Raw genomic sequence first — 27,929 nt, 5'->3', positions numbered from 1 at the left:
ATGCTACAGCTGTGAGTCTTCAGAGCTAGGTGAGATTTGGTGCCTGGCTTAAGGCAGGAATGAAGGCAGGTTTAGATAGTGGCTCTTCCGCTTAAGCTGCTCTACCACCGATGTGCTTTCCTGTGTGCTGCTTTTATTTCTGCTTACAAAATGCCAGATGTCCATGCAGTTTTAAGCCTTGTTCATTGAGGAAAATAAACCATTCAAGAGGGAGTCAGCAAAAATATCCAATAGGTTTCTGTTTTGAAAATTGTTTGACTTGCTTGATTTCCATATAATTTATCTACAAGAGCCAATTTATGCAAGAATATCCAGTTATAGACCTGCCAAGGCTATGAGAGAACGCAGCCAGCAGAGCCTCGGTGGACACGTCCTGTATGTAGGGTTATTCAGACATCCAGGAATGCTGCACAGGGCTAAGTACAGCCGATTCAGGAATGATTCCATCACCTCCCTAGATGAAGGTACACAAAATACATCTTTAAATATCAAAGGGTCTTCCTCCTCTTCCCATTCTTCAACACCCAATTTACTGACAGAAGATGTCTCCTTGGGGCCACAGGACACCTGCACCACGCTGTGCACGCTGATCCCCCGGATGGCCAACATTAAACTCGCCAACCCGTCAAATCTGCCGGGGCTGAAAAGCTTCTGCCTGGGAACCAAAGAGGTGCCACGAATTAAACTCACAGAGTGTGTCACCATCCCCAGCAGCCCCACCTCGCCTGAGATCAGCTGCCTGTCGGCCTCGTACCCCCAGCCCGACCTGGACAAGCTGGTCCTAGCGCCAAGGCCAGCGAGGGACTGCGCTGTGCGGGGAGCTGAGGAGGGCAGGCAGGACAGGGGCCTGGCACAGAGCAGTGACAGCACATACAGCCAGGAGCCAGGAACCACCTACAGTGTGCGGGTGAGTACTTCTCCCAGGCTTCCATTCTCTGACAGAGCAAGCAGCTCAGCTGGGTGACCTCCATTTTCCTGCCTCTAGAGTTCATGCCTCAAACCACTGAATTCTCCCATGTATTTCCTATCTTCTGGTGTATATAGGGCTGAGCATTGAACTGAGGGAGCTAAAGGCACCCCAGCTGCTTCCAGAGGTAACCAATTCCAAAGAATAATCCAATTCCAAAGGACTTCCTGTAGACTCTCTGAGGAGTGCTGCTGAACTACAGCTAAAACGGGTTACTCTGCATGTTAGAGGGAAAAGGAGGCCCATGAAAGGGCCTCGCACCCCTCACAGAGCAACTCCAGGAATTAGATGCATTCTGGCTCACGCTGCTGACATATTTGTCAGGGAGGCTGTGGGGCAGGCACTGCCCAGGTTGTATTTCCAGTGTGGTTTTCTGCTGATCTTCCCTTCGTGCGTAATATCTCAGAAGGGGGTTCGCTGGCAGGAGCCTCACAATGCAACAGGGAGATGTTTTTTCCCTTCATCTTCCTGGTTATGTTGCTTCCATGGCTGTGGGCCTGCAGGAACCAGCTCAAGGAGAGCTGCAAGAACATTGCTGACATGTCCTGGCCAAACTCTTGGGGTTTTTTCAACTAGCCCTTTCAATAGTAACAAGCAGATTGTTAAATAAGCAGCATGAGGGTTTGGGCGTTTCAGCATCAGAGGATGTGCAAGGTGAGAGGATGAGCAAGGTACTCATTTCCCCAGAGACCACCAAACCTCTTCAGGAGCTGGTGATGAAGCCTCAGGTGGGCTGGGAAGTGGCCAGGGCTGCAGCATGACAGGACTATGGTGCAGAAGGATGGTCTCACCTGAAGGCAAAGCAGGGCCAAGAGACCAAGGGCTGGGCATTTGGAGCTGCTTCCAACCCTTACCCTCCCTCCTGTGTGTTTGAAGGCACTCACTCTCCCCATGCAGATTCTTGTGCCCTGTTGGGGTATGGGATTGTTAGGATCTCCCCAGAGACCCTTTAAGGAGGCAGGTCAGGTCTACGTTATTGAGACTGCTGCTGCCAGAGATCTTTGGCCTTAACAGCTTAATCAGAGTGTGAGGAGGATTCAACAATTACATGGAGAGGATCTACAGTTATTTTAGAAAGGCAGTAATGTGGTGAATTAAAGAAATGCCATAGGGCAGAAGCTGTCCCCTGCAGACTGGAGTAAGGCAGAAATTTTATGAAGAGGCAGTGCTGGGCTCATTGTGTCCCCTGGGGAGGCAGCTGTGGCCGGGTGTGACTGGTGGTGACAGGGCACCTGTGTCACAGCCACGTGTCACCGGAGTCTGGTGAGGAAGCTGAGACACATAACAGCATCTGGTCCCCCCAAAGGCTTGTGCAAATAACAAAGAACCCAAATATTAATATTTTAAGAGGCGTCTGGACAGCTCTGGTTCTCTCACTGTTGTGTTTCAAAACATACTTTGTATGCAGATTGTTGCAGGCTTTACAAGGGGGATGTTTACCATGTCCTTATTCACATTCTACCTCTTACAAACCTTCCCACAATTCTGCCCATCTGGAGCTGAGGTTGTCTCTAAATGGTGCCCATAGTGGCCACGGCACTTATCTTTCCTGCTGCTGTTTGTTATGGCTGTGATGAGCCTGAGGAATATTCCAAGAGGCACTTGCCATCCTCACTCTTGCTTGTTGGGGAGTGCCAGGGATGTGGCTGCTGCTGAAAAGGAGGATAAGATCTGTCTCTCAGTACTGTCCTGGATCAGTGGTTTCTCTGAGAATAGTAAGGATGATGTTTACTGAACCTAACACGGAGTAAGGCTCTGTACCTGAGCGTAAATCAAAGCATGAGTCTTTGAAATATGAATGGTTTTGAAAATGTACTATTTAACTAAAATATGACAAGGAAATACTATTGTCAGATATTACATTACAATACTATTATACTTTAAAATAATATGGTAAAGGTTGTTTGCAGCATTCTTTGTCTTAAAGGGCTTTTACCAATGTACAGGTTGATCTCTGCTAGTGGTTTGCTAGTGGTTTGATGGCGAATGCATGGAGATATATACCATAATATATGTCTAAAATCAATTATGTGCCTCTAGATTGAAAGGAGCCTGACCATTTCTGACATGGTAGAATTACATGAACTACACCCTGAAAGCACACGTGGGCACCAGTGCCTGCTGTTGTCCATGGAGGATGAGACAGGTCAGCCTGGGGAGTTGCTTCCTCTGTGCGGGGAAGGGGGTCCAAGCCCTTTCTTGGTCCTAGATTGCCTCCAGCACCTCTCCCATGTTCAGGGCAGGGAAATATTGTGGTATTTCAGCTGCAGCCTCTGCCCTGGCTCGCAGCGCCCTGACACTGCTCGCGGAGAGCTGCTCTGCGTCGCCCGTCGTAAATAAAGAACCACAGGCGGCTGCAGAGCCGGGCTCTGGCAGAAGGAGAAGGGCTCGGGTGATTCACGGCTTCAGAGCCGCAGCCCTGAATCATGAGCCGGGGCTGCCGGGGCGGTGCTGGCTCTGCCGGGTTTGGGGTCTGGGGTTTGAGCAGCCCTGCAGAGCCCCACGGGAATGCGCCCCGTCCCACGGGAATGCGCCCGGCATCGCCCGCGGGGCACATCGCTCTCGGGGAATCGATTCTCACAGGAACCCGCGTGTTCAAGGTTTTCAGGCCATTTGCTTCATCACAGCCGGAGAACGGGGACACGGTGGATTGGGAAAAACTCTGTTAGAGACCTAGCCTCAGTGCAGTGCTGTAGAAAGTGTTTTTTTCAGAAAACAAAGCTAAAAAGAAAAGGAAAATATTTCTGTATGTCTGTATTTATGTTTTTTCCCTATTTTGTTTGTTTGTTTGTTTGTTTTGTTTTTGTTTTGTTGTGTTTTTTTTTGTTCCCCCCCTTCCACAGGATATATTTAAAAATTGAAAATCTATGAATGAAAGGATCAGAAATTTTTTCCCAGAAAAATTTTCATCAATCAAAAGCTATTCTTCACAAAAAGCCTTGGCTTGCTGCTCTTAGGGAAGAGGCTATGCTGGGTGGGCATGAGGAGTGGGACAGATCAAGGGCCTGTCTGTCTGTCTGTCTGTCTGCACCGCTGCTGCAGGGGGAAGATGAGAGCAGGGCAGGCATATGAGGAGAGTTAGGTTAGCACTGACAAACTACTGGGGGAAGGTATCTAGTCTGTTTTCCAGCTGGTTCTGCCTGGATTTTGTGCTGTCTCACAGGTGCCCCGGGGGTACCACCCACGTCTGCAGTGCTGTGCACGCTGCTGTGGGCTGCCTTGGCCTCTCTGCTTCCTGTGCTGGGGATGGGAGAGGTTCTGCTGCCTTTGCTTTTGGATCTGGAAGGGGTTGGTGTTTGCTGGAGGAAACCAGTGTGGTTCAGGCTGAGGAATGAGCCAATTGAATGTCCTGCAGGGCACAAACCTGGGCCAAAGTTCTTCATTAGCTGCCTGCCTGGTGGCTGCTAACAGCGTTACAGAGCACTTACCCCAGCCCAGTAAATCCTGCTGCGTGAGGCAGGATGAGCAGCTGAGCTAACTGAGCTAACAGTGGGGTCTGTGTGCTGGCAGGAGCAGTGCCACTGCCAGGGGAGCTCTGGTGGTCCCTGCTTTCCGGTGGATACAGTGGCTTTCTAACCCCAAGGCTACCACCGGCAGCATCTAAGAAAGGGCTGAGAAAACTTCCCTACCAAACTACAGTAACCATGCTTTGCTCTTTGCCCATATCTCTGGCTGGCTCCTGGTGTTGTCCATGGAGGGAAGACAGCACTTTGCCTTCCTGCTAGGGTGAAAGCAGAGAAATCTCACACCAGGTTCCTGAGCCTGGCACTCTGCATTGTCCTACCATGTGCTGCTTATTCACATGGGCCCTGCCTGGTGCCTTCACATCTCCTCCCACACAGTCCCTCATTCTGTTTGCAGTCATTTTCTGTCATCTCATGTAAATAGATGTGAAAAGGTGTGTGCATTTTCAGTAACTGCTGTTTTCTCCCACCACCTCTCTGCCGTCCTGGTGGTGTGGGGAAATGCAAGCCAGCCCCAGATCACCCTCTGTACCCAAACCCCAAGGGACAAAGCAGTTCCTGGTGCCAGTGCTCTCCACAGCCCTTTACAGGCAGATGGGATATCTCTGCACATGCTGCCATTAGTGGAGCCGTTCCCTTTCCAGCAGAGGCCAGTGAGCCTTTCCCTTTCCCCAGGGTTTTCCATCCTGCTGCTGACAGAACACTGGGTTCAGCATCTGCTTTCATTAGCGATGCCAGGTCTTTAGCACTTGGCTTGTTTCATTGTTGCTGTTTTTTTTCTATAGGTATCTGAATTCTGCAGTTACATCTGTGCTTGTTGCCTCAGGCTGGTTAGTGCACCCTCTTCCCCCAGCTTGCCCAGCAGCTCAGTGAACTGGGCCTTGCCTTTCTCTGTGGGCTTCAGAAGATGAATGTCCCTACTTGGAGACTCCCTTTGGACCCAGCTTTCACAAAAGCACCTGGCGAACAGCTTGAGCTGGAGCAAGAGCTGTGGGCTGCTGTGGCTTCCTCTCCCAGGCACCTGTGGTTGCTGCCCTGCTCGTGCTTTAGTTGAACCTTCCCTGCAGCAGGGAAGATGGAGTTGGCCTTGACCTTGCATCCCCAGAGAAGCCCATTAGGTTTTCCTGGGAGGTGCTGTTCGGGGTGTGCAGGATGGGAAGTAGGAGCACCGCCTGAACTGGAGTTTGGGTGCAGAAGTCTCTGAGGCAAACCTTGTCCTTCTTCCCTGCCTTCCCCCTCCTCTCATGTATTGGTTGTACTGCTTCTCATATTTTGCTCTGGAGGGGTTAATATTTTTGTTTATTGTTAATTTTTTTTCTTCCTTGGAGAGCGTCTTTTGTTTTCTTGAATAGGCTTCTGGTATTCCATTGTCCCTTTGTGTGCTCCATGGGCTTCTCCCAGGCTCTGTGACCCTGACTTGCTGTGCCCCAGCCTCACATCATCCCCCTGCCCAAGGCTCTGCTGATTCTCTGTACCCTCATACTGCAATGTGAAGGTTCAGCCATTACTAACTGTGCCAGTTCAGATAACCAACAACAACTAAAATAAATGAGAGGTGCAGTGAGGTGCCATGTTAATGCACTTCCCTACTCAGGCTTTTAAACGAGGGGGAAAAAAAAAAAAGGTCTTTTGTGAATCATTGATAAGTTCAGCTTCACTCAGGGTCACTTATGCAAAAACCTAATATTGATTTTTCATCTTTGCTTAGAGTAGCTTCCCACGCATCTGTTCAGGATGCAATGGGGACTCACTAGTCAGCATATGACTCACCTACTCCTCTAAATTTTTCTTTTTTCAAGGATAGAGGAGCAGCCAACCAGCTCACAGGATGCTTGACCTTACACTGTAGGATCAGAGGTCGTTGCTGTGCTACAACCTGAGGCTCTAGACATATTTTCCACATTTGCTTTGTTCCTGTTAAGCAGAAATATCTTTAACAAGGCAGATAGCTCTCAAAGTCATTAAATGTTCATTAGGGAAGCAGTTCTGCCAACCTTTCAGATTCTTATTGATGTCCTTCCAGGTCTCTGACCTAATTCTGGAGTTCTCCCAAGGGTTACATTGCTATCTGGAAAGAAAGCAAAACAGGGATAATACAATTGTTGTGGAATCCCTGACTGCACATATAACATTCTCTTTTTCACATACTCATTTCTGAAAATCTCTAAAGTTGAAATAGATACCTAAACCCAACCCTCTCTGAATGGCCTAGCAGAAAAATCGATTTACAGGCAAAGTGAGGCAGAGGAACTAAATATGGTATCTTTCTCTGACATGGAATGCTTCCTCCATCCGTTCAGACAAGGGGACAGAGTATGCATGTCCCCGCCTGGGTTTTCCAAGTTGTCTTTGTGTCCCAGAAGCTTTGACTTCCTGCAGGAGGGTCTGCACAGGCAGGCTGTGACTGCAGCCCTTGGGCACTGTATGAGCACTGCAGGATGGTCCCAAGAGGAAAAATGAGAGATCCAGACCTGTGCCAGCCTGTTGAAACGAAGAGATCAGACTGCCTCAACAACAGGGAGACAGACATCCATAGAAATGCTGAAGCATTAGTAAGATGTGGTTTGGGATATGCCATGACATCCTTGATATTTCTCAGAATCAGTCTTATACAAATCTCAAATAAATATAGAAAAAGCCCCAACTCTGTCTCATACAACAAAAGTGTGGCAGTCAGCCTTTAATTTAAAGCAGGTCAGTTTATAGTGTAGGCTCTTAAGAGCTGTTGCTTGAGCTGGAATTGCAACTTCACATCCTTCATCTTCTGCAGAGGTTATTTGTCATCAGACATGTAGCAGTGTGGAGCCAGTGGTTTTCCTTGTGGCCTGTAATGCCTCCTGCTCTCTGAAGGGACACTCAGCTCTTCTGCGTGGGGGCTCTGAGTGCATCGGTCTCGAGGGGCTTCCAGAGCCTCTGCTCCTGAGGACTCTGTTCTCTCCAGTATTTCCTCATGCATTCCTCTCAGCTCAGTGTCACAGGCTAATAAATGAGAGTAAGGAGAAATGGAAAAAAAAGGAATAATTGGATTTTGTATCCCCTGAGTGCTTTGCCTGCTTTTTTGGTGCTAGGGTGTTTAAGCCATTGGTATCTTTATTGCTCTTCTCTACACTTTCAGTAAAACAAGATCTATTTAGGAAGCAGCTTTAGGATGGCTGATTTGATTTTCCATTTAGTTTGTGGTTCTGCATAAACTTAGTGGACAATAATCACATTTGCTTCCTCCTATGATCCTCCTCTTACTTGTGTAACAGATATTAACAGTCCTCCCTTTTCTCTGTCTGTTTTCCATAGTACATGGGCTGCATTGAAGTGCTGCAGTCAATGAGATCCCTGGACTTTGGCACACGAACACAAGTCACCAGGTAGGTGGTATAAAACTGAGATTCAGACCAAGAATGAAAAGCCCAAGTGCTAATTTTTATATAAAGCTGAGAGTGTGTGCCAAGCTCTGAGATAATTCTGAATAGGAGTTCGCATGTTTTGTTTTTGTTTTTTCCTAAGTGATGATTTGAATTATTTGATCATTACAATAGGCTATTTGCATTGGGAAATGAATTGTTTGAGGCACAGACGTAATTTCTCTCCCAGTTGCTGCTCAGAGAGCCTCCCCCTGCAGTGGCAGCACGGAGCAGACATCCCCAGGCAGCTGGGGACCGGCAGCAGCCGGGCTGTGCACATGGCTCAGTGCAGCCTGCACGCTCTCCCAAGGCACGGGGGAAATCCTGGTGCTGCTGTGCCTGTGGGTGCCACGGCCAAGGTGAAGAGCCAGGATCCTCACAGGGCTCTCTGCCACGCTGCAGAAAGTGCCATCAGTCCCTCAATCCAGCAAGGTCATCTAAGAAATTTTTATCAGATGTATGACATCGCTTGACCCCATCTGCACCAAGACTAGGCTCAGCTGGAAGTGGAGTCACAAGGAAAACGTGTTGAAATACAGCTGTTTCCATCTGTACTGCAAGCCTAAGTTTTTAGGCTGCAAATCAGAAAAACGATTAATATTTCATTCTCAGATACAACTGGGGATGTGGTTAAAACATGAAATATTTTGTGGTATTTTGAGAACTTTTTAACTTCTGTTGCAGATTGCTGCCAGTTTCTGGGTGTAGATTGTTAGTACCCCCACGCCTGTGGGGTAGCTGAAATGTCCTGTCAGAAACAGAAAAGCACAATTTTATTTTTACATTTATTCTTGTAAATCTGGCATCGCAGGAGTGTTTGAGTTTTCAAAACAATCACCCAATTATCCAGCCGAGTGCTGCGTGGTGCTGTGATGTGCTCACGGTCCAGCAGTCAGGACTAGTGCTCTGCCAGGCAGCCCCAGCAGCCACCCAAAAGCTTTTTGGAGAGGTGGGTGGGTGCAGGTCCTATACCTGTCCTTAGGCATGTTTCCTTGTCCTCTCAGCTGCTTTTCTGGCATAGTTCATGCTGAGGATGCCAGGAGTGTGGTTGAGGCTTCCTGCACCTGCCCAGCTCTTCCTTCTTGCTGGAGGGAGATTTTCAGATGCTGTTTTGCTTCCTCAAGTTTGTATCCAAAAAGACATAGAGAAAGGAAAGCAACGTGAAGGGATTAGTGTTACATTTATACCTGCTGGCTCCCAGATTTACAGTTGAAAGAAACTGAAAAACATGAGTCTTTCAATGTCTATAGATTTCACTTGAAAGCTGTCCTGTTTGTTTTAGATTCAAAATCAGCAGTTGCTGACATTTACAGCTGGTATAAGCACACACTCACCCAGTTTCTGCCTGTGTGCATGAAGATACCAATATACTTCCCTCAGGCAAGTCTTTTACAGACCAAGAAGAGCCATGTAATACACCCAGCCCAGGTCACTCTGTTCTTCACAGCTCAGCCAGAGAGCAAGGTTATCTCCTGTTTGCAAGAGGTGTGTGTGCTGCTGTGCTGACAGAATGGAGCTTTGGATGGTTTGTTTGGAAAATAATGAATGTGAATTACTGCGTGACAAGAGCTTGCCAACTTAAATTTGGGCCAGATAGTTAGGTTTTGTTAAGCAGAACTGTGTCAAGACTTAACAATGGAAATATTTCCATCACCTAAAAAAAATGCCACTGCTGACCTTAACGGGCTCTTTTGTGCATGAGAAATTCAAAACTTAAACTGTTTGCAAACCAAATGCTGAAGTGCTGAGCTCACACATACAGACTTTAAAGTTCGATCGATGACAAGCTGACTGGAGCAAAGATAACATTGATTATTCCCCTATTGTTCTCTCGGGGGAGTAAGTTTATAGACACATGCACAATGCACCAACTAAGGAACTGCTGGAAATTATCTCATTTTAACCATGCCTGTTATTTGAATTGGGGTAAAAAATATTTTTACTTTGATGGCATTTCACTAAGCAAAGAGGCATCTTCTGTTTTAAAGTGATGTAGAAAAGGTCTCTAGTTATGTCTGCACCCTGCCTTGCTTTATGTGTATGTGCATGCTTAGTTACCTCATGGTGTCTCAAATTGAAGATATTATTTAGCTACGTAATGAATGTTGGAAAGACCAACAAACTCATGTTTGCCAAAATGCAGTGAGGAGTCCAAAGAGATGAACATGGAGGATTGACTTTCTGTTTTCTTGCTGGACTTACATTTTCAGTTGCTTGGCAGGCACATGGTTGGAGAAGGCAGAAAGTGCCTCTCTGGTGCTGTGAATGGCCATGGATGCAGAGGTGCTGTGTGGCCACATGACCCCAGGGCAGCAAGAGAAGGGCTGGGCACTGAGATGCTCTTCACCCTTGGTGGCTGTGGGGTGAGGAGGTTGGCAGAGGAGATTCCACTGCAAGTTTTCCAGTTCTCTGCTGTTGCCTGCCCATGACCCGACTTGTTCTTAGGGACATCCCTCCCATTTCGCAGAAATCTGTGATCTCAAACTCCACGTAGATGACAAAAGTAACACCAAAAAATAACAATAAACGTAACAGATTCTTCTGCTTGATGGTCTTTTAATTTTTTGGGAATGATTAGTCTGTGCTTGCTGCTCTGGATACAAGATGTGTTTGGGTTGTCACCCTTGTGCTGTGGCAGGTCCTGCCTTTGCTAGACCTTGATGTGTGCTTCTCTTGTCCAGCCCTTCAGCTCTTTTCCTCTTACACATTTCCCACTTCTGTTAAGTCAAGCTGGTTATTAGTCATCAAATGTGGGCATTTCTGGGAAAAGGGATTCTGTATCTTGGATTGAGACATTAACTTGCAAACTCAAAAGTGGTCAGGCAGTGAAGGGTGAAGGGTGCCTGAAATGTGCAGCTAGGGAGGGCGGCTGGAAAAAGGCTGACTTTGTTTGGAAGATTAATTTCAACTTTGTTGAGCCACATAATCCCTTTCTGTTACATGGTGTAGGCAGGGCCCTAGATGCTTAAAAGCAAATCCTCAACAGCATGCTTGCTTGCTTACATCAGCCCATCTTTCGTCTTTTATTCTCATTTTGGGGGAACAATGAACAAAGTGGCTCAGTGTTACTGCCCGCAGGCGCTCTCAGGCACGCTCTGGGAGCAGCAGGGGCTGTGTCTGCCACAGGTTTCACTCCAGGGCTGCAGACCCAGAGAAAACCTGTGGACTGTACTTCTGAGTGAGCCTGGAAAAAAAAAAGCTGGTTTAAAGGCTTATGGATGCCAAAAATGGGTCACTCATTTCAGTTTATCATGGGTGCATCCAGAGTTTTTCTTCCTAGTGTATGGTGCAGTTTCTAGTTTGTGGAAATGACTGCATATAGGAAGCGTTCAGGTGTTACTAAACTCCTCCTTTTCAGACCTTTAAAATAATATTTGTAAAGTTTTGTTAGATCACTTGGAAAATCACCCAGAGATATGCAGCAAGAAATGTCTGTACAACTATTTCCCCTACCAAAGAGAGGTAATGGAAACTATTAAGTAGAAATGGTTTGCTACTTTTCGGTTCCTTTTTACTGGTGAAGTGGGCAGCCACCACACTGGCTTGTACAATGTCTTGTACAATTGTCCTCCCAAATTTGTCCTAAACCAGGACAAACATGAACAAGAACTTGTGGCTGGCAACTCAGCCTACAACTCTTGATTTCACATGGGCTGCCTGACACGTGCAAGAGCTCATTTGTCACCAAAAAAGACAACTTCTCTGTTTTTCCAATTTGTTCTGTATCTGGTTTTCTTTCTAGGTAAGGCTAGACTTGAAGGCTCCAAGTAGCCTTAATGTCTTGGCTCTGATTTTAATTTCCTTTAATATTGAATGAGAAGATGAGTTCTCATTTTCCAAGCTGATTATTGGAATCTGCAAGATCATCCTGCAGGAAGCCTTCCTCTTTTCTTTTTTTTTTTCCTTCATGTGTGGCCTTCCTCCTGGTAACAGCTAAATAAAACAAGAGCTAACCAAGAAGGGTACCAGGCATTTGCTGAAAAAACATATTTTCAGTTGTGTAGCGGGCAGTAATGCTAAGAAGGGTCAGTGTTTAAAAGACTGGGTTTCTGACCCATCTTGTGTAGCCCACAATGAGGCCCCTTTTATTCCCTGCTGTTTTCCCTCTGAAAATATTGATTATATTTTGCTGTGGATGATGTCTCCATTCATTTGACAGCATCCAGGTTGAATTTCTCAGGGTGTTCCCTGGCAGGAAGCCTCAGTGTAGATCAGTGATCTCCAGTGCTTCAAGCACACACCCCACTGGTGTGGCAGCCCATGGGGCACAGAGCAGTACTGCTGGGTTCACCAGTGCTGGGTGCCTTTACTTCCTCTCTGATCTGCAGGGTCCTGGAGGGACCACACTCCTCACTGGCATCTCTGCTGCATGGGACATACCTGGCTGGAGCCTCTTGTCATTGTGTGCTCTCCTGATACTTTTCAGCCCTTCTGAACCAAAAATTTCTCAGGAGGTGAAGGCCAGTGGTGTTTTCCTCCCACACACACACTGGGATCAGGAAACAGACGAACTCTCCCAAACAGTTCGTTTCCTAATTAGCTCTTTGTATAATGATTCAGCAATAGAAACAAATAATTAAACAAACTCTCTTCCCCTTTAGAACCAAACAAAATCCCAGGCTTGGAAGATGTGGCTGAATTCAGCCACAAGAGCAAGGCTGAGGCTTGAAGTGCCCAGTGTGGGACCCTAAGCCTGGGAAGATGCCAGGGCCAGGGCAGATGGAGATGCTGGGGCTGCGGCTCCAGCCGGGATGTCCAGGCAAGGTTATGGAAACTTGCTGGGCACATCCCAGCCCAGTAAGGCACATTTTCCTGTTGACTTCAGAGAAGTAGCTATCAGTGAGGAAAAGCCTGGAACTGCCAGCAGAAAGGTTTTTTCCCAGTTGCTGTGCTAACCTTGACCAGGGCTGTCAGTGCTGCACTGTAAGTCCAAACCGGTCACTTGCCTGAGCAAAGGCCAGAATTTGCCTTGTTTTAGTGTGGAAAATAGGCACAGCACAGCACTCTGTTATCCTGTGTGTGTGATTTATCTTTGACCTAGAAATGAGCCTGTGTGTGCTTAATGCCTTACTCTTCTGCTGCCTCAACTGAGAGGAACGTGCAGAGGTTTGGGAAATTCCTAGCAGAGATGGAAAGATGTGGACTGATAGCTCTGAAAAGGAACTGGAGAAGCTGATTATTCATCCCCACCCCTCCATAGCGTTGTTTGGGTTATTTGGTGTTTTTTGGTTTTAGTTTTGGCGCTTTTTTTTTGCGGGGGGGGGGGTGTTGTTTTGGGTTTTTTTGGGGTTTTGTTTTTGGAAAAGAAATCCTAAACCCCACACAGTCAATCACAGCACCCAGCTGGGCTCACTCTGCATGCATTTGCTGTGCTAAATAGGAAGGATTAAGCAGGGAGGAGCCCTTCCTGCCAAGCAATAAACCTATCAACCATTCTGAGAAAAAGGCTTTGAAGGTATTAGGTAGTTTGTCTTGAGGTTTTTTTTTTTTATTAAAAAAATTTTCATAAGGTGAAACTGATGTATTTGATGAAGAAAAAGAATCAATGCAAACCAGACTGCTGAATCACTGTATTTGTTAAATAGTTCTTTTGGTTGTTTATTTTTTTTTTTTTTAACAGTGGGAGGAAAGAAGAAAGAAAATCTGTGAAAGACCTTCCAGAAGATTAAAGATTTTATAAGTGGGCTGATAACAATAAATTGCAGAGTAGCTGGCTCTGTTACAGATGGTGCATGTGAAATGATCCAACAGTTTGTGCTGTATTTTTTTCTTTGCAGGGAAGCAATAAGCCGACTGTGTGAAGCTGTGTCGGGTACAAATGGAGCTATAAAAAAGCGGAAGGTAAATCCTGTTTTAGCTTAGCAATTATTTTTCTATACCTGCTTTTGATAAGCTGGATACATGATTCCCTAACAGGCTTCAGTCCATGAGGGAATTAGCAGTATTAATCCATCTGAACTTAGCCTGGATAACATGGAAGTGCTGGTAGCAGAGTGTTTAGCTGGGCTGGTTTGGGGCTGAGGCTATGCCCTACTTTATTGCAAGATTAATGCTTTGCCCAGAGTTCCTGCTTCTACCAGCCCTTGCAGTGCATGGTGCTTTACAAGTTTTAGGCTTTGGCTCCTAAATCATTGGAATTGGTTTTTTTGTTGTTATTTTGTGGGGGGTTTTTTTTGTTTGTTTGTTTTTTGTTGGTTTTTTTTTTTTTGGCAAGAGGGAGCTGATTCACTGGAAGATTTTCTGCTGCTTATTTATATATACAAAAAATCAAACACAACTAAAATGGCAGCATTTAATGGCTTTTATTAGGTAACTGGGATGCAATGAAGGGCAACATCAGTAGTTACTGTTGGGTTGTGTCCAGCAGAACTTACTGATTTCCTTCTGTAACTGTGGAGCTCAAGAGGAATGAACTTGTTCCCGAAAAAGGAACACATGAGAGAATTTCTTGCTTTACCCAGAAGCACTTCATCCTCTGGAAACAAAGAGAAGTTCAGGAAAAAAATTGCCCATTCTGAATTACCGAGCCAGCTGTAACATTTAACTCGCTGGAATTTTGCTTTAAATTTTTTGTTCCTATTATTGACATAAAACCCATTCCTACCAGTATTGCATTCAGAGCTGATGTTTGTTAGAAGATCTATTTGTGTTTGATCAAGCCATTATCCTTGCTCCATTGAAAGTCTCAATAAGATACCATAAAAGCTCCTTGACTTTGATATGTTTCTGCCCCTCACAGACTGGGCTGACAGCCTCTTTCTTTTGTCTCTTTGTTCAAAGCCTCCAGTGAAGTTTCTGTCTTCTGTACTTGGCAAAAGTAACCTTCAGTTTTCTGGCATGAATATAAAGCTGACCATTTCAACAAGCAGCCTCACTTTGATTAATGCTGACACACAGCAGGTAGGATACATGTAATCAGTGTCCTTTTCTCCATGCTACAGTTTTCTCCTTTGTGGCTTCTGAGGAAGGCTGTGCCCTTTAGCAGACCTGTGCATGCCTGGAGAAGCTGAATTACATGATGCCTCTGAATTGAAAAATGAAAGCACTTTGGAGGCATTGACATACAGCACAGGTGCTCTTTGTTCATGATGTGTTCCATGGGGGGGATCTCTGAGCACCTGGCAAACTGTTTCTCTGGAGGTGTTTGCCTGTGAAGTGCCTACCAAACAAGGCACTAGTCCTACTGTAGTTTCTGACAAGTCCTGGGGGGAAAAGAATTGTTATAGATATTAGGTCAGAGCTTGGCTTTGGTGTCATTCAAAGCTATTTTACAGCTGGATAATACCTGTGTACAATCAATTATACTGTATAAATTCTCTAGGCTCCACTGAGGTGTGTTCCTGAGAGCCTGGGTTTGCTTGGTACTGGGCTGTGCTCCCTTCCTTCTTGGCAGATATAAGGATCTTTGTCCTGCCCACCCAATTTCTCCCTCAGCTGCTGGTCTCAGCTCCCTGAGTGATCTCACCCTGGCGAGCATCAGGTTTTGCTTCAAGCTGGAGTAGGAGAACATCAGGGAGGTCATTTTGGCTCACTGGCTCTGAGGAGTGCTGCACTGAGCTGGTGCCGTGCTGAGAATCAAGGAACTCCTAGGGGTTTGTCTGGAGTGCAGATGTCTCCTGTCCACTGCACATCTGTTCCAGGAGGGGATTAGGACACCGGGTTTTCCTTCCCTTTGGGTACAATTAGAAGTTGGTGGTTGAATTCATTCTGAAGACCCTTTAAGATTCTGTGAAGATTACTCAGAGATCTAGACATTGCTAAACATGAATGGGTAGTCTCAAAAATATTTCTATTTTTATCTCCTTCCTTCCTAAATGATACATGCATAAATTAATTAACAGGATTTCTATGAATTTACTTGCTTCTTCTACGGAGACATGTTCTGATGGCCTCTAATGTGTGGCCCAAGAGCATGTTTAATTAGTCTGTTATGCTTTTCAGATTATTGCCAACCATCACATGCAGTCCATCTCATTTGCTTCTGGAGGTGACCCAGTAAGTATTGATTTATAAAATATACTTCTGCAATTATAATGAACTCATGTAACAACTGTTACCTGCAAATACTTTGCTTCATGCCTTCCTTCCACAAGCACTAACAGAGTACACTGCACTTCTAGCTCATGACCTGTAATACAAGAAATCTGGGGGACTGACATCGAAAAGGAAATGTGGAAGAGTGACTCAGTGCATCTTTAATAGATATATGCAGTTAACTTTCCTGTTGCCCATCAGTGAGCCTCAGTCCATTCAAAAGCCCTCTGACTTGGGGATCTAAAAATAAGAATGTGAACATAGGAATTGATCAGTTCAGTGGTCCCTGTGATCCAATACCTGTCATAAAAGCCATCAGCACTGGCACCTCTGCATTTTTAGATTAATTTTGACTCAAGCAAACAGCTCCTATGAGACAGATGTGGCATAGCCACTTTCCTCCTGCAGATAGGGCTGTTCTTAGTGCCACAGCCATGCACTCATGGATATTTGCAAGTCAGAGTTTTTTTATTCTATTCCAAACTGCAATGACTGTAAGCAGGAAATATCATCTATCTGTGTTGGATAAGTAATTCCTTAGTGCTTATTTACCCTTTTTAGTATTTTTTTATATTATTATCCTGCACTAGTCTTGCACAGCAACTTCAGATTTCAGAGACTACACAGGACTGGGTTTGGCCAATGCTTAATGGCAGGGCCAGCAGGAGATGTGCATGCACACAGATGTGCTGCAGGAATTGGGGTTGGTGGAGCAGCTGCTGACACTTCTTACTGGGAGGATATGTAAAATAGAAGTCTTGCTCACCAGTGGTAACTATAAATCTAGTGGTCCTTCACAAAAAGGGCAATTTTCTTGTCTTGTTCAGGTATTTTTTTCAAAATTCTGTTTACGTTTAAAATGGGAGACAGTTTCCACAAAACCTGTCTTTCCACCTGCCCCACATTCAGGGCCTAAGTGAAATTCAGTGTTGCTCTGGGCTGTGAAGAAGTAGCACTATTCTGCCTGATAATTGAGCCTATTCTGGCTTTATTTTAAAGCAAAATCACCCAGGCATCTACATAAACATTAAAAAGATATAAAAAATAGCAGGTACTGCTCCAGTTACTTTAGTTTCTAGTTGCTCCCTAGATCTCATTTATTTTAAAATATCTATCCTAAAATATTTATGAACTTTAAAAAAAACTTGAAAGGAAAAGGAAGGAAATTGAGTTCACTAGACACATAAGAAATATTTACCTTGCTTTGCTTTAATGATATTAACTTTAGAGATTTAAAAAAAAAATTATCTAGGACAAGTTCTGCTGGCCCTAAGACCTGCCTCTTGTGTCATTCATTGTGAATTATTAAATGATTGTTCTTGTGCATACTGCAAACGAGGCCCTGTTTCCTGCCAGCTGATTGCATCTTCCCTCAAGAGAGCCATGCCTTCAAGCTGTGAATTGCATTTTCCCTGTCCCACCTTAAAGATCCAAAATAACAAAATACATCTTTAATAATTAAAAGAATGTTATTCACTACCTTACCAATTTGACTATAACACTGAATTATCAAGCCACTCTTTGCTTTTGCAGTATCATTAGAAATGTTATTTTTTCTATTCCAGTTCTCTTTTCACTTTGACTAGAAAAAGAGGATTATTTCAGTGCTGGCTAGAAAGAGAATCAGAAACAGAAAACTGATTGTACTGAGGTTGTCTGATCTCAGCAGCAGCTTTGAGATCCAGGGTAATTTAACTTGATTGTAGCCAGACTAAAATTGAGCAGTAGCAATTGAGATCAGATACCCATTTTATTCTGCACAATTTTAAAGCTTAACTTTTCTCCAAGCTGCCTTCAAAACTCAATCTTACTGCTACAAATTGGGAACATTGGAAACTTGTCCTTTGCTGTATGTTAGCACAGCTTTATCTTCCACTGATTCTGGTAAGGACTGTCCCAACCAAAAGCTGTGACCAGCAGTCACACAGCCCTGATGTGTTACATGGCCAAGACTTGGAGCTCCATGGCAGCAGTGGAAGGAGCAGCATTGCCTGCTGATGAGGCACCAGTTGTGTTTCTACTCCTGTTGCAGAGCTGGAATTGAATACACAGTTTATTGAAGACCCAGAGAGTGCTAAATGGTCTAGTGCGTTTTTTAGAAGAAAAGGAATATGGGACAATTACTCTGTTGATAGACACCAGTGTGTCACTGATATTTTCCTTGGCTCACTTTGCTAGTACCTCTGGTTGCTTTTCCCTGAAAGAAGCATGCATTTTAAAGCTAAAAATGTATCTCTCTATATGCAAGTGCTATGCTGTAGTAATAGGGTTGTTTATAATGACAATGTTCAAGACATTTGTTGTCTTCTTTCCTGTAGGATACAACAGACTATGTGGCATATGTAGCAAAAGACCCTGTTAATCAGAGAGGTATTGAAACAAGTTTCCAATTGTTATATGTGTTTATATGATTGCTTTATTTGTATGTAACAAGGAATTGTTTGAGTTTTAAAATGAAGAAGCTACTGAACAGCTCAATATTCTGTACAATTTCTGGTTTTGCTGTATATTTAGGGGTAATAGTATGCAGGCTGTAGCTTTAAATGCCATATTCTTTGTGCAATGAAGTGGGAATCTGCAGGTCAAGCTAAAGCTGTACTAGCTGCTGGCTCCATGAAGGGGTAGGAGCCTTGCTTTTCTGCTATAAGCAATATAGCTTGAGTCTCTACTTTCTGGTATAAACTGCATTTACTTCATTAAAGTAAGGTGTCTCTTTTCAGCATGCCACATCCTGGAATGCCCCAATGGGATGGCACAGGAGGTGATCAACACCATAGGGCAAGCTTTTGAGCTCCGGTTCAGACAGTACCTGAAGAACCCATCTAGCCTGGTTACATCTAATGAAAGGTCAGCACAGTCTCAGTCACTTAACTGGCAGTTTCCTTCTCTTTACTACTTTTCAGGAAAACAATACACTACAAAGAGTGATCCATAAGTAAGATGCTTTGAATATGCTTTCTGGACACAGGATAATTCTAATATATGCCCGTATGTGCAGCACATAAAATACCAAAATTAGTTTATTCCAGTGAACTTCATTGATTTTTGTGACATTTGTACAGGTGCAGAACACAGAATTAAGCTGTATTGTTCCTTAGATAAAGCAGCCTTATTTTAAGTCATGCAAGTTGAACAAATGTTCAAATTACTCTGCCCAAGTAAGTTCAGCTCTATAAATAGCAGACACACACACACACACACACACACACACACACACACACACACAGGCTGAGCTCAGTCCTGACCTGTGCCAAGTTTAAGATTGCTGCAGCTGTAGAAAGTGTGTGGTGGGGAAAAAAGCCATTTTAATTCACCTTTCTGATATTCTGCTCATGTCCTGGTAGCAGCCTCAGTTTTGGCCTGGCATGACTTACATCAGCCTCATGAACTGGAATAAAGACAGTCACCACCTGGCATTTTAAAGTGTGAAGCCCTGTCCTCTGCACATTGCCCGAAATACAGGGCCTAGATTAGCTTCTGGACCACAATTCCCCATTTCAATTACCCTTCTTCCATTGCACTGGGGACACAATTCTTGCTCTAATTTATGGCTCTCTTCACAGATTAGCCATGCCTATTTTTCTCAGGCTTCTTTTTATTGTAACACCAAATCTGATTGCCTGCTACTTCCCATGAGTAGGCAAAGCTGTGGCACTGCTTACCTGCAGCCTGAGCACAGGATTCCTGAGCAGGCAGTGTCACTGGAACAGGGCCTAATGCATCACAGCAGAGCTGGTTTTATTACATAAAAGCAACTCCAATTTATATTTATTTCAATGTATATGGTGGTTCTTGTTATTCCACTACTTAAACTGGTCTGGTTTTCCTGGGGAAAATAACCAGAGGAAGAGCCTTTCTTTCCTAAGAAACCCTGCTAGGTTATGTCACAAATAGCATAGGAGCAGGGAGAAATGGGAGAGGGTAATTAGATTTCCTCCTTGAGCATAACCCACAGCCAGCCTTGGAGAATGGTCCTCAGGCAGAGGAGTCGGATATTGCTGTGTGAATGAGTCACTCCCTTCCAAACTACTATGAATCACATAATCAAATACTTGCACTGCATATCACATAATCAACTACTTGAACTTTATCTCTTTCCTGCTTATGGCCTTTTATCCAATTATACTCTTGTTAATCAAAGAAGTAAGATTTTGGATGAGTTTTTTTATTTTGGGACCGGAGACAGCACAGGAAGCACCTAGTTGTTTTGCAGTGTATCAGCTGTACGTTTAAACTGTCATCATTCTGGTTTAGCTTAAGAAAATCATTGAGTGCTCTTCTTCATGCCATGTAGTGTTCCCTTCAAGCAGAACCAGAATATTGATTGTGGTTATTAAAATCAGGGTAAATGCCACTGAGGACAGCTACTTTTTTTTCCTTTTTTTTTTTTTTTTTTTTTTTTTTTTTTTGTAGAAATATTTGATTTTCTAAAACAGTTGCAGGCTTGTCTGACTAAACGCCATGAGGTTTTAATTTTTCTCTTGAAGTCTGGCTGCTCTTCAGCAATCTCTAGATTTATAGAGTTTATTCAAGAAGCCACAAGTTTTATGGTCAACATTATGGATACCTTAATGAACAATGCATTGTAATCCTTAAATTTTCAGTAGTTGCCTCTTACCTTTTCTTTGACTTGAAAATGTATCTGGGCTGCCTGGTGCTAATGAAATGACAGTACCTCCCTTTACTCCAAACTGTCATGACTATTTTTAATTCAGGAAGAAGTAACTGGAAAAATAAACAGCTCTGAAAGTTCCGGCCCAAAGCCCTTTACAGCCTCCATATGGCAGATCTGTGTATTGTGTGGTGTGCAGACACTGGGGATGTTTGCCTACACTAGAAAGCAATTGATTACATCAGAAGCTTAATTTTTCCCCCCTATATTTTTTTCAGCGAGGCAGTAAATGCTAATGGATCAGCTGGGAATTCACAGGAGAGGGAGGATCATGAATATTACAACGAAATTCCAGGGAAGGAGCCTCCCACCGGTGGAGTGTTAGATATGCGAATGAAAGTTCAGACAGACCAGAGGGCTAAATGTCCTGTCCAGTGCAAAAAGCAGTATTGCTCAGTAAGTACCCATCTTCTAGGATAAATATTCACTGCCTATTGTGGGAATGAATAATAAAATGCTTCTGTGGTGTTAAAGCATGGCATTAACATCAGAACCAGGTTCTGATTATCCTGGGAAAAGGCTTTTTTAGGCTAGATTTAATGATGCTTAGTACATAATTGAATCCCAAAGCACTTTCTGAATATTAACTGGTTTGTCCTCAGAGTACTTTCAGGAGACCAAGTAATATTCCCTTGTTCACTCATCAGCTCTGAGAAGAAAATAGATACCAATTTAAATGGCTTGTTGGAGAGAACATCTGCAAAATCTGGGACCTCCTGGCTCCTGATTCTGTGATCTAATAAATATTTCATCCAGTCCATTATGCTCTACAACTTATACATACAACACTGACTGATTGCAATATATATACAATATTCATTACTCTTGGATTGTTTCAAGAAGCTCTGTTAAATCAGCAAAAGATATCTGTGGCTCCTGTCTGGGATAGTGGGAAATGAAAAACCAGTCAGGGAGTAAAACAAGCCAAGTTCAGACTGGGTGCACAGATTTCAGAGCCTGTTGTGTGAAGCCTTGGGAGCACCATCCTTTCCCCACACAGGAAAGAAGGCACCATCACTTGGCTCAGAGGGAGCACACTCATATATGCCTGCTGGAATCCAGTTGGTTCTGTCTAAAAGCTTGCTGCTCCCAAGGGTTATTTGTGTTTGGTGGCAACTGCTCCTGGGCTGCTGTTTGTTCCTGTGCTACTGCTCCATTCATTTTTTGCTAACATGAACCATACTCTGCATATCAGGTCCCCACCTGCCCAACATTTCTCTAATTCTAAAAATGTTTTACTATAGCCAGAGTTTGCACCTGATGCTCACCAGTGTTGTTGCAAGGAGTTACCCTGCATGTAAATGCAAATGTCTTTTTCCCATAGGGTGTTACTTTTTGGTTTTCCTTTCTCTTTCAGCGCTGCTCAGACAATTTAGTAACCACTTCACTTTCAAAACATGATATCTGTAATTGATTTTATGATGAAGGGCATTTATTAGAAAATCTGAGCTTTCTTACTCAGGAGTTATACTGTATATATACTAAACATTAGATACATAACTGGGCAGTTATATTAGGTTGGAGTCTAGATGTCATATCTAATGAAAGAAGAGTATCAGTGTGAAATATTATTTGAGGAGATGGGAATTTTTTGGTGAAGAACCTGTTTAATTACCTGCATGTCTATTAACTAATGGGTGTTTTGAAGTTACCTGAGATTTTCTAGGGGACTACTTGATGTGACCGATTTAAATTTTTTTTCTACAGTCAGGCAGCCCAACCTTCATCAATATATATGAAAATTGTCCAGACGAAAACATAACTGTGGGTATGTACTCTCTTTTCCTTCTCATGCATATGCAGAATTAGCCAGGGCAGGCTGCCTGGAAGAACTGCCCCTTGGCTTTCAATACAATGGTGAAATGTGTTCTACTTAGTGGGTCATTTTTAGTTCCCTAGATGAAGGGCAAACAAAAAAGCCTTACAGCTTTTCTAAAGGCCACTAATCTATCTTCATGTCTGCTGGCAGACTTACTCATTTTACTTCTCATGATACTGTACAGTAGCTCTTTGTTTTTTTTATTCTCTTTCATACTCTTTGTTGTTTTATTCCCTTTCTTCATACCATTTGTAAAAGGAAGATACTTCATTTCTTATCAGTCTCTGAATATATCCCTCCTACAAATGCTCATTGAGCTCCAAAGTATCACCATCGGGTTGTTCCAACAGAGCCTGGCCCCTTGGTTCCAGCATCCCTGGCTTCTCGGTGTGACTGTGCCTTAGGTAGCTTTGTGACCAGGATCAATTTGCCTTTAGCAAGATGTGCTCTAAGGGACCCCAGGAGATCATCAGCCTCCATCCCTTTCTGGACTTCCTTTGCTACAGCTGATGCCCTGAGCACATTTCCTCAGCTCCTCTGTTTCACTGCACAATGAGGTCCTTTCTGAATTCCCACCTGCACGGCTCTGAAGCGATCCATTACACTGTTTGCAGGGGATACTTCAGTTTCTTCTGTTATTTCCAATTCAAGGAAAGGAGAATCAAATGGTTTCTACAAAGAGAGGGTGAACAAATAAAAGAATGAATGAATAGATCTATGAATAAAACGTTTGTTGAAGAGCAAAAATATGCCTGCTATTTGGCTAGCTGAAATGCTATTATTTTCATACCCTGCAAGGGATATTCTGTTAGCCTGTTCCTAGGCTTGGTTCCTAACCTGACAGATGTGGCTTTGGCTCTCCAGGCCAAGCCTCAAAGCACCAATCTCCTCCATTTCTCCCTTCTCCACCAGAACAGCGAGAGAGAATTGCTCAGCTTCCCACAAGCTCTTTTTGTGGTGCAGAGGGGAAGGAAAGGGTTTTGTAACAAATAACATATATGGTTTGTGTTTTTGTAGAGCCATATGTATTAATTTCTTTCCAGTCTGTAGGGGGTTCACTGCTGACATTGACTGAAGCAGAACTGAACCAGTGCAGAACATTTCTGAAAACATCATTCAAATTAATTTTGGACCTCGTGCTTTCTAGACATACGGAAAAATAAGTTCATTTGCATTTTTCTTTTCCTTCTGAATTACTTTAGTGGGCTAGAAAGAAGAACATCATTCCTATTTCAGCTTTTACAGTTATTTAAAGCTGAGTTAAAAAAAAAAAAAAGAAGGAAATCTGTGCATACTATATACTAATTGCAGGTAATTGTGATGAGAGATCACAGAAGACAATAAAAGAGGCAACCACATTGAAACCTGCCTACAAAGCAGATCTCTTTGATGATCCCTGTTACATCAACACCCAGTCCCTGCAGTCTGCAGCCTGTGCAGCCCGAGGTCCAGCAGCAGCACAGATCCCTGGGAGCCCTCTGCGCCAGGCCAGTAGGTTCCCATTGTGATGCCATAGCTGTCTAAGCACTGCAAGGAGGGGGGGCTTCTCATCTCTCTGCATGGACAAAGATTTGGGTTTCCCATAAGAAATATAGAAAAGGTGGGGGGAAGAAATCTATCCTTGTTCTTCTTCTTTGTTAGATTAAAGAGAAAGGGGATTAAAGAGCAAAAGTAGTGATGGTAAACAAGCAGAGTAACCTTGCATCTTCTGTAGTTGATTGACGACAATGAATAGAGTGCCGCAGGTATTTAAAAGCAAGTCTTTAGGATGATACGAGCTTGGGACTGCACATTGCCTCAAGGAAGAGGGTTCTCCTGTATGTTCAAGGTCTTAAACCCCTCTAAGGTGGAAATTACTTCAGTTGCCTTTGCTTCACAGGCAGTAGCATGCAAGATTAAAGTGGGATTATTGTGACTGTCTTTTCTCAGTTCTTCCGTACATGACTGTTGAATCTCATCCAATAATTTCTAAACCAAACTGTTTGATCTGTGGTATCAATTAAATGTATGTCAAAACTTGATTTATGGACTCAAAGTGGTGGATATCCATTAAATGATTATATAGTTGCTACTGATTGTCCTCATTATTGAATATACTTTATTAGCTTTGCCTTTTATGGTTTCCCACTGAGTGTTTTCTCTGTCAGAGTTGGCTCCACACAAGAAAGTGGAAAAAGGACTGGACAATAAGGAAACACAATAAATCTGTGACCACTGAGACATTTCCAGCTTGGGACTGTATCATGCTCTAAAAGGAACTGCCTATATCCTGAGGAGCCTTATGTTGCACAATTCCATTGAAGAAGTGATATCCTCTTATTTTCCTTAGAAAAATCCTGCCTGTGAATCATTTGCAGTCTGACTGGCTATATCCCAAACCACCCAGTTTTTTTAGTACATTTGGTAATTGTTCGTTTTTTAACAGCAAATGCATCATGCTGTAATCCTTCCCTTCTGGCTACATTGGCTATGTTGTCTTACATTCCTGCACATAGCTGGAGCCACTCAACATGACTCTCCCAATGATCTGTGACAATCTCTTCAGAGCTTCTTAAGGAAGAAGGAAAAACAAGATCTTAAGAAAAAAAAAGCTAAAAAGCCAACAAAAATCTTGTTTTTACAGGGAAGATTTGATCTTTTCATACAAAGAAATATAACCCCAAACCAGTATAGCATCAGAAAAACTCCTGTTTCTAATCCCTGTTGCCTAGCAACCAAAGGCTTTCCCATCTAAGGTAGGGGAAGAGGTGGTGTGATAATTTTGCCTAATGCACTGGAGGATCATGAGCATTCATGTGTGCATATTCTTACAGTCTGTAAGGTTGTTTGATCACAGCTTCAAGACTGAATTATTTGATTTTTTAAAAAGCTATTAAAATATTGGCTTGCATCCTTTTAGGATGGAGTTTTAGGTGAAGTGTTCAATACATTCCCTTTCATTTAATTTTAGAGTTACCGGAACCTGTTCAGCAGAGTGCCACAAGCAGCACAGCTGGTCTCTGTGTTCTGCCACAAATAAAGCAACAGCTAAAGAATGAAGATTGTTACCATGGCAAATTGAACAGGAAAGCAGCAGAGAGCCTCTTAGTCAACGATGGGGATTTTCTGGTACGAGAGAGCACAACGTCACCTGGTCAGTATGTCCTCAGTGGACTTCAGGGAGGGCAGGCAAAACATCTACTCTTGGTGGATCCTGAGGGCAAGGTACGAATATTTCATATAATGAGATTTCAGTTCTGCTCGGATATTTCAGTCAAAATGCATGGGTGCATTCCACGGAGTGGAACTGATTTAATTCCCTCCAGATTAATTTAAATATAGGCAGTGGCTGCAGTAGGTTTGAAAGTTCAAAAACTTATAAGCACTGAAGTACCATGGAGGTAGCAGTGAGGAACTTTAATACTGTTAGTCCAGGTGCTGATAATTAGTGTATACACTTAACACAGCCTTTGAACCGTTAGTACTAGAAAAAAATAACCCTATCCTTAATTGTGAATTTCTGGATGCAGAAATGGTTTGATGTCACTTCAATTCTACTTTCTTCTGCTCGGGGTTAGAAGAGTGACATTTCAGAGGAGAGAGTAAATCAGAAAAGTAAACCTCAGTGGGATTTAGGGAAAAATATGTATCTCTTCTGTGGAGAAAAGAAAAAGGTTCTTTCATTCCCCTGTGGAGAATCAGCCCAGTTTGACATACAGTCCCTTTACTTTTCCACTGCTTTTCATGTGAGCTGATGGTGGGTCAAAGGATAGGTCTGAATTGCTGTCTACAGCCTAATGATCCTGCTCAAGTGAGTTCAGTGGCTTAAGTGCCTTTTGACTTTAATGTGTTAGGCTCATGTCCAACCAGTTATAAGCACAGTCTAACCTTAAATACATTCTTTTGCTTCTTCCACTAGGTGAGAACCAAAGACCATATATTTGATAGTGTGGGGCATCTTATTCAGTATCACATGGAAAATAATTTGCCAATCATCTCTTCTGGAAGTGAAGTGAGCTTGAAGCAGCCTGTAAGGAAAGAGAGTAATATGGGACACATGCAGCATCACAAATAATCCCTTGGATCTCACAAATAACAAGACAATTCATACCTGAACTTTCTATTATGAAGACAAGTCAGAAAAGTATAGACTGCACTTTCTGCTGCTGTTCCAGAAGAAGCCCTTTTGTGTGTGTATGTATGAATATATGTATATATCTATGTAGATCTATAGAGATCAACAAGCATAGTTATATAGATACATATAATCTTAAAAAATTTACACCTTCAGAGTGTGATTCATTTGTGAGAAGGTATTTTAGACATGCACAAATGTCACTTTCAAGGTCATACTGAATCAGTAACTATTTAAAAGCACAATTAAAACTCTACATACAAAAGCTCACTTGAAAGAACTGCTGGAACATTAGTATGTGCCTTTTAGCATAGGATTATTGAAACCAATATTATTTATACTGACTTAGTTTTGGGTGGCTAAACAAACATGTCTAAGCTTTTAACTATTTGCCAAAAACAAGTACAATTTGAATATTACTAAAATGCCATCTTCTTTCAATAGACAGTAACAATTTCATTTTGCTTGTAACAGCACTTTACTAGCAAGTAACATTTATTTCAAATAAGTGAATGGCATTCACAATACAGAAAGGTTGTCCAGTTTCTTAATATTTTTTTGTCGCTGTCTGACTACTCAAATATTTGAGATTATGAGCATTTACAAAGTTGATATTAATATATGTAATATAATTTTGGAATAGAACTTGTTAAGGGACAAGCATGCTAGATCTTAATATTTTTGTCTTGCATATGATTTTACTATTATTATCAATTAATACTGGAAACATCTTTTTAAAGGTAGGCTAAATATATTTTCATTGATTATATAGTTGTTTACAAACTAGAAAAGCTGAACAAAATTAATGATACATTTGGGGAGAAAACTATTTAAAAGATGTTTGAACTTTGCATGTGTCCTTGTTCAGTGTTCTTTCCAAAACAAGATAGTTTTCCCCTCTTCACATCCATTTGTTCCTAAACATGGAAAAATCTTTTAGAAGAAATCTATTAATTGTTTTGCCACAATAAATACTCTAAACATGAACAATCCTATATTCAGAGTGAACAGTGATTTATTTGGCTTCCTGTTGAAGAAACACTGATTTAATAAGTGACTGAAGAAAGGCAGGGGTGATTTGGGGAATGAACTGGTAGTCCAGGTGATGGCCTGAGGGAAATTGTGCCTTTAAGACAAGCAATGTCCTCTGGCATGAACAGACATCATTCTCTCTGTCTCCCAGCCCACCAGCTCAGTTCCTATGGCAGACAATTGTTGTTGAGTTCAGCAGTTGCTGGAAATTTTGACGATAAAAAATTACATTCTGTTTGTTTGCCAGTGTTCATGGTAAATGGGACACTGTATCAGAAGCTCTTTCCTCTAGGAAACAAGAAATTATGAAAGACAAGCTTCTTTGGAGAGGAAAATATAATGTAAAGAGCCACACTTAGAGCCTACAAGAAAACATCTTTATTTTTATCCTCAGCTAATAGCCATAAAAATACATTTCATTCTTTGATA

The 27,929-nt window shown here is 43.0% G+C and overlaps 1 protein-coding gene across 3 annotated transcripts; it reads left to right on the top strand.

Annotated features, from left to right (window-relative positions):
• The first annotated feature begins 184 nt into the window (after positions 1 to 184).
• SHC4 (SHC adaptor protein 4) lies at positions 185 to 27,463 on the top strand. 3 transcript variants are annotated; one of them, XM_014887761.2, is made up of 13 exons: positions 338 to 464; positions 563 to 907; positions 7,723 to 7,793; positions 13,607 to 13,670; positions 14,610 to 14,729; positions 15,771 to 15,824; positions 18,182 to 18,233; positions 18,584 to 18,710; positions 20,754 to 20,931; positions 22,243 to 22,303; positions 23,666 to 23,845; positions 25,305 to 25,558; positions 26,253 to 27,463. In XM_014887761.2, the coding sequence occupies exons 1-13, from the start codon at positions 459 to 461 to the stop codon at positions 26,406 to 26,408; spliced, it is 1,668 nt and encodes a 555-aa protein (XP_014743247.2). In that variant the 5' UTR covers positions 338 to 458; the 3' UTR covers positions 26,409 to 27,463. The 3 variants fall into 3 exon arrangements, with proteins under 3 accessions (XP_014743243.2, XP_014743246.2, XP_014743247.2); XM_014887757.2 differs by having other exon boundaries at positions 185 to 907; XM_014887760.2 differs by lacking the exon at positions 23,666 to 23,845 and having other exon boundaries at positions 185 to 907.
• Positions 27,464 to 27,929: the final 466 nt, after the last annotated feature.

The sequence above is a fragment of the Sturnus vulgaris genome, chromosome 13 (assembly GCF_052056855.1).
Source record: "Sturnus vulgaris isolate bStuVul1 chromosome 13, bStuVul1.hap1, whole genome shotgun sequence".
Classification (NCBI taxonomy): Eukaryota; Metazoa; Chordata; class Aves; order Passeriformes; family Sturnidae; genus Sturnus; species Sturnus vulgaris.
This window is presented reverse-complemented; position numbering and strand designations above follow the sequence as displayed.

Excerpts from the sequence above, each read along its gene's own strand:
- SHC4 (XM_014887757.2), top strand. The coding sequence starts at position 335 with ATGAGAGAACGCAGCCAGCAGAGCCTCGGTGGACACGTCCTGTATGTA. Across the intron at positions 908-7,722 it reads GAACCACCTACAGTGTGCGG|TACATGGGCTGCATTGAAGT; the intron begins GTGAGTACTTCT and ends TGTTTTCCATAG. Across the intron at positions 23,846-25,304 it reads GAGCCCTCTGCGCCAGGCCA|AGTTACCGGAACCTGTTCAG; the intron begins GTAGGTTCCCAT and ends ATTTAATTTTAG.